Source organism: Trematomus bernacchii, unplaced genomic scaffold (genome assembly GCF_902827165.1).
Source record: "Trematomus bernacchii unplaced genomic scaffold, fTreBer1.1, whole genome shotgun sequence".
Classification (NCBI taxonomy): Eukaryota; Metazoa; Chordata; class Actinopteri; order Perciformes; family Nototheniidae; genus Trematomus; species Trematomus bernacchii.
The window spans coordinates 14,131,180-14,137,329 of record NW_022987727.1 but is presented as its reverse complement, the minus strand read 5'-3'; the positions used below and the strand labels follow the sequence as shown (position 1 = coordinate 14,137,329).

At 40.0% G+C, this 6,150-nt stretch overlaps 1 protein-coding gene across 1 annotated transcript; it reads left to right on the top strand.

Moving 5' to 3' along the window:
• Window positions 1–981: 981 nt before the first annotated feature.
• On the top strand, window positions 982–4,939 carry szrd1 (SUZ RNA binding domain containing 1). The gene is made up of 4 exons (XM_034144664.1): window positions 982–1,196; window positions 2,461–2,510; window positions 2,832–3,101; window positions 3,391–4,939. Exons 1-4 carry the CDS (start codon window positions 1,152–1,154, stop codon window positions 3,500–3,502), a joined length of 477 nt encoding a protein of 158 aa, XP_034000555.1. The 5' UTR covers window positions 982–1,151; the 3' UTR covers window positions 3,503–4,939.
• The last annotated feature ends 1,211 nt before the right edge of the window (window positions 4,940–6,150 follow it).

Sequence of the window (6,150 nt, the reverse complement as noted above, 5' to 3'; positions counted from 1 at the left end):
TAGCAGTCAAACTAGTACCGAGTCCAACAGTGTCAGTTTTATTAAGAACTTATGATAACAAATATTTGTATCGATCATCAAATATTGCAGGACAAAAAATGAAGAGCAGCTGAATTGAAAAAACAAACGCGAGAGGCGGCTGAGTGACCGCATTGCAGAATCGCTGTATAGTTTAAATCTCCTAACAATGTTGTCCATTTTAGACATAGGCTTATTATATTTACAGCCCTTAATAACATTAGTTTTCTGGGCTCAATATGTGTCTTGGCCGTTTTCGTTGTGATCGCTAAATTAACCTTGTTTCCCTTTGTTTATAATATTATCACCGTTCCAAGCACACGAGTGCTTTTGTTTTGAAATCACTTCCGTGAGTTTCGCCCCGCCCCTCGCTCCAACGACCATTAGACCATTTAGTAAGGTAAAAAGCAAAAAGCAAAAACGTCTCAGACGCTCTTCCGTTTACGTGTTTAATAAAGAAAAACAATTGGACGGTAGATACACGGATTTTACATGATCAACATTTTTTTTAATTATCTTTTTAGTGCTGATAAAACAACCGACCACAAATATAAAACTGTCTTTTTCTTGGAAATAGTTATATTTTAAAAGGAAATTAACAGTCACAAAATCATAAAGGAAGAGCTGTTTTGTATTGAACTATAAAAGAGTTGGATTTTCGTATGAGCATTGGCAGGAAATGTTAGTGAATAGCACAGTACAGCATATTTTCCATAATGTTATTCAATTTTGTTTTAATGAAATTCAGGAGGTTCATGATAATTTCCTAAAATAAAAATGCCTCTGCTTGTTATGTGTGTCACAAAAAAAAAAAGTTGATAAAAATGAATTGTTTAGAAGAAGATTATAACAAACTGCTACATTACATTTGTATGTAACTAATTCAAGTTGAAGCGTTTAAATGATTGACATTCAAAATGAGGGAAGAAAAAGAGAAGGCAAAAGTTCTTCGCACAGTTCACTTTCTTAAAAACGTATGTTCTCTGAGACATTTCTCGCCCACTCCTGCCTGTATAGAGGGGTATCATGCGCAGGGGAAACCCGTCAGTGTGATGTCAAAGCGGGCCGGTGGAGAGGCGGGTCTGAGGAGCGCAGGACGGCCAGCTCCACAGCGTGTCTTAGCAAAATGAAACATGGATGAGGTCGACGAAAGTTGGGAGGAAGCTGCTGATAGTGGGGTAAATAATGAATGGCTTGACATACCTTCACCGATATGCGAAAATCGTTTTTTTTGCGTCTTTATATTCACAGATTTGCTTTTAAAAGTTCCCATAACGGTGTTTTATGTGAACGACTCCCACGGGCTAACAATGTGGCTAATGCTAGCGTTAGCTTTAAGAAACTTGGCGAGCTAACGTCAAGTAGCTAGCGAGCGAGGCAGGCTTAACTTAGACTTAGCCAACTAACTAGCTAAGTGACGCTCGCTAGTAAAACAATTTCTTATGAAAGTACTTCTATATGCCTGATAATTGGCTAACGGCGACGAGCTAACCTATATAGTTACACGAAGCGCAACATAACTAGAGTTTCTGTTGAAATGCCTTGGTTGACGTCGGCTAATGCTAAGCTTGCTATGTATTGCATGGCTAACATGAGAAATGTGTTGATTGAATATTGGTTTACTCATTGGAAAATGAACACACCTAGCTCAAGACCCGTCCGCGACACACTATTGTCTCATATTTAATGTGACAACACATGTATTACTAATAAGCCTAACACTGATTCCTCTCAGTAACGAGTACCATTCTGTGGACGACGACTCGCAGCGTTGTAAATCATTTAGGTTGTTCGAAACGTTACTGTCAAAGTGAGAATATGTGTTTTTAGCAAGGCCGGTTGACTAACAGATTATTTAAATGTGTACAAAACGTTAATGTAGCAGTTTTATAGCACACTATCAATAACATACTTAAACCTTAGATTGACTAACTCGTTTGGTGGTTTAACAAGGCCACGTTGTTGTGGGATAATATTTCAGCCATGTTGTTAAGTATTGGCCCAGGACGAGCTAGTTATGTCGCCAAACTGGCAGGTTGGTAACATGTCGCTAAAATTAGCTTTTGTCTAGTTTGGCAGACTGTCGATAGCTCGTGACGTCAAGAACGTGGCTCTAAGAAGAAGCCAGCAGCACATCAAATTAAACAGCTTTCAAACTTCATCGCTATGTGTTTTCTTTACAGTATATAATGCACCTAATCAAACCCTAAATTCATATTTTTCTTACTGCCAACATCAGGCGGGATAATGTCAGCTAGTTCACGTTCTGTTATGACTTGGGAGCAATGCTTACATGTATAAATAGCTTGTAACGTAATCTTGCTTTCCATCCACTCACTGACTTGCTCACTACCTGCCTCACTTTTCACTTCTACCCTCAAATTAGTTGGACCATGTTGTTTGTTTTCATGAATACATGTGTGTACTGTTTTGTCCCCACAGGAAATGGAAAAACGGTTAGAAGAGAAGCTAAGGATCAGCCAGAAAGAAAAGTAAGGCCTTAGCAAGTATAAGAAACATGGCTCAAATATGTGAATTTTAAAAATGATTGCTTTGATTTACAATCAAAACTATCCAGTTTCTCTGTACTCGTCTTAACATAACTTCAAAAGTTTTACTGATTATCAAGAGCCACTCTTCAGAAATTGTTATAATACAGGGCAAAACGCAATCAGTAATTACAATTTCTAACTTAAAGGCTTTTGTTCATGCATGTAGCGTCTAAGCTATTATCAGCTGGCCCTGCCTTCTCTCTTCATGTCTTCTTCCTGTGTCTCGTATCATTAATGTGGGTGTCCTGTGTCTGCTTCCAGGGAGACCAGTAATAACTCTTTGCGATCTCCGCTGAAAACAACCATGGTGATACAGGACGACTCCCTCCCAGCAGCCCCCCCTCCTCAGATACGCATTTTGAAGCGGCCTACGAGTAACGGGTCGTTCGGATCGCCCTCGAATCAGAACCGGCCTACCCCACAGGTCAAGTCTCTGGCCCAGCGCGAGGCAGAGTACGCCGAGGCCAGGAAGAGAATACTGGGCAGCGCCTGCCCAGAGGAGACGCCTCAGGACAAACCCAACTCTGACAAGTAATATTCCACAAACCTTTTAACAGTATCTTTATGCTAAAGACTTGTTTGCTTTACTGTTTTGTTAACAGGCAGTTCATGAAAAGGTGTTATTTTAGAGTCCATCCATCCATCCACCTTGATTTCAGTAATAACATCTTTTGTTGTTGATTATTTAAAATGTTTTTATGACAAAAAACAACTGTGCCATATTTTTGATTGAAGCAGTTTTGTAGCACAACTGTCCAGCAGCTGGCATGTGGGAAATGCCGCTGTCATTTATTCATTCCGATTCCTCTTTCTCTGCCAGGGCCGGGCGCAATAACTCTACACTGCCTTCAGAGGACACCCGATCAAACAATCACACTGTCCGGCAGCCAGTCAGCCCAGACGGCACCCAAGGGTTCCGGCAGCACCGATAAGAAAGCTCTGCGGCCACCCAACAGCTGAGGGGAGAGAGACCAGGAGCCACCAGAGCAAAGACAGCGCTTTATTCTTCAAACTGCCTTCCTTCAGCTCCATTATATCGGATGGGCTGCGAGGAACCACAGGAGGAAGTGGATTGGAAATGTGCTCTCTTCTCCCCTCACCCGAGTCTGTTTGACACTGTGATTATGGACTTATTCTGGACTCACTGTGATGATCCTTTAAGAGACGCCCCTCGCCTCCATCTCTCTACTCCTTCAGCGGCTCCATCTCAGGACGCCCACAAGGCAGAAGCGAAGACTTTAAACATAGAAGGGCAGAGAGCATGAGAGGTGACGGGCCATAGCAAAATGAGATGAGCTGGTATTCGGGCAGCAGCTTTTCCCCAGTAATAATACCAGTCATCACTTCTCACACCTTTTTACAAACATGTTTTTAATTTGAATCTTTTTTTTTTGCTCGTCTTTAATTATCTATACTAGGGATGCTTTGATATCTACAGACATACACCATTAAAACTTGGGATTAAACAATCAATATTGAGATTCACTTTATTATAATCCTGCAGTATTTATAGAATAGGAAACGGTCAAATGTTTTCACCATTGGTGAAATAGTCTGAGTTTTGGTTTGTCTTTCAAACAGAGGCCCCAAAGGCTACAGCTTGGGGTGTCAGATGTCCTGCAGACAGTGAACTCACCACTGAAGCAGACTACTTCACTGGTACCTGAGCTGTTAGCATTATCAGTGCACCCCTAATATATAAATTGCCATTTGTTTTTAAACACTGAGGGTAAGGGTCACGTGTCGGGTTGTATATCTGACCGGTTCTGTTTACGGTTTGTCTTTTGTTAGTTTTTTAAATTAAGCTTTTCAGCTGTCTTCCCTCGACTGTCACAGCATTATTTCTATTTAAAAGTAAAAACAAAAAAAGAAGATGAATGGAAAGGAAATTGGGGGTTTGTCTGTTTTTAAGTAGCTTTTCTGCCTTTTTTTTACAAGATGGTAGCAATGTCAGTATTTTAATCGAAATGAACCAAAATCCCATTTAAAAACAATCCACCTGTAAATGTATATGAGTTTATTCAGATGTCATTATTCGAAGGTGGCGTTGGCAGCATCTCCAGGAAAGGTTGGATCGGGGAATGCATTTACTGCTGTACATCAAGCCTCTCCGTCCTATCTCCACCTCGTCAGCGGCGGTGCTCGTTTAATCTTGTCCCTCGCTGATGCACAGTATGCAGGAACTCGGGTGCAAGTGAACGAGACTGAATGAATGAAATGAACTAAGATTGTATTTTTCCAGCGGGTCCGACGGCTCAAACAGCAAAATGTCCGTATTAAAGCTCGGGTTGTTAAAATAATGTGCTATACAGTGAAATGAAACGATGTCCATGTCCCAAGTTGAATGAATGGCAGTTAATTTGTTTTTGTCTGAAATGGTAAAATCAGCACGTGTGAATGCTCAGTCACTGATGGTCCTCTGATTAAATGGAGACACAGCTGTATGTAAACCAGAGAATTCCTGTATGAGCAGGACTATTGTGCCCTATAGATGTTCTTTATTTGTTCAAACAGAGAAGAGATCTCAATAAAAGCCATATTCAGTGGTGCACATCATGAATACAAAAGTTTATTATAAAGGTTGAATTCAGCTTGTGCCTCCTGTATCACACCTTTACTTCCTGGTGGTTGATTTTCGTTGCTGTAGTTCAACTGAATATATCCGAGGGAGAATTTATGATACTGTTGAGAGATTTTAGTTCAGGAAGTAAAGCAGCAGAGCAGGAGACTGATGGGTTTAGCTGAGTGAGAACACAAACTGCCTGTAAATAATGATTTAATAAAAATGATTTGCAAAAAATGTTTTTATTTTGTTTGGCATGTTCATTGCTTTACATTTAATTGGCAGGCAGTTGCTCTTGTCCAAAGAGGCTCATATGTGCATTTGAACTCAATAGGAACATTAACACTCATCACATAGTCAGTGTTTTGGATAATCTGAAGTAACAAAAGTATTGTTAGGTGTGGCTGTTGGAAATGTTAAGTGTACATTTTCAGAGCATTGAGCCCTATACATATAATTCCATTAATCTCTACTGTATTGGAGAGGGGGGAATACATCAACACCTAAACAAATCCACCCCAAAAAAAAAAAAATTCTGTAATTTGGCTGACCCTTTAATTAGCTAAAAACATGCAAACCCACCAGGGTTATATGGTTCTTTAACCCCAGGACCACACCCTTAAAAGTTCCTGGGGCCATTTTTCAGCCATTCGGGTTTTGATGTTCATGCCATTTTGGCTGTGTTGAATGAATATTGCTCAAACTTGCCAGAGGATATTCTTTTTTAGTTGTATTTTGAATTGTCGTCTCAGTTCCTTAAATTAGCCTAAAATGGCTAAGCTACACAAAAACAGACACATTTGTTCCTAGCGGCAAAAAATGCCCCATTGAAAACGCTTTTTTTTACCCCACATTTATCTTATCAGAAACTCTTGATTTCCTTTAAGATTTCATTTTGGACTTCTAGCTTTCAATTTTTTTTTTACATTTGTCTACAAGATGGCGATAATTTTAACCCTTTGAAGCCTGCAGCAAAATGTCACTTTTTACTGTTTTCTGCAAGGCTGACTTGCTACT

Excerpts from the sequence above, each read along its gene's own strand:
- szrd1 (XM_034144664.1), top strand. The coding sequence starts at position 1,152 with ATGGATGAGGTCGACGAAAGTTGGGAGGAAGCTGCTGATAGTGGG. Across the intron at positions 1,197-2,460 it reads AGGAAGCTGCTGATAGTGGG|GAAATGGAAAAACGGTTAGA; the intron begins GTAAATAATGAA and ends TTGTCCCCACAG. Across the intron at positions 2,511-2,831 it reads AGGATCAGCCAGAAAGAAAA|GGAGACCAGTAATAACTCTT; the intron begins GTAAGGCCTTAG and ends GTCTGCTTCCAG.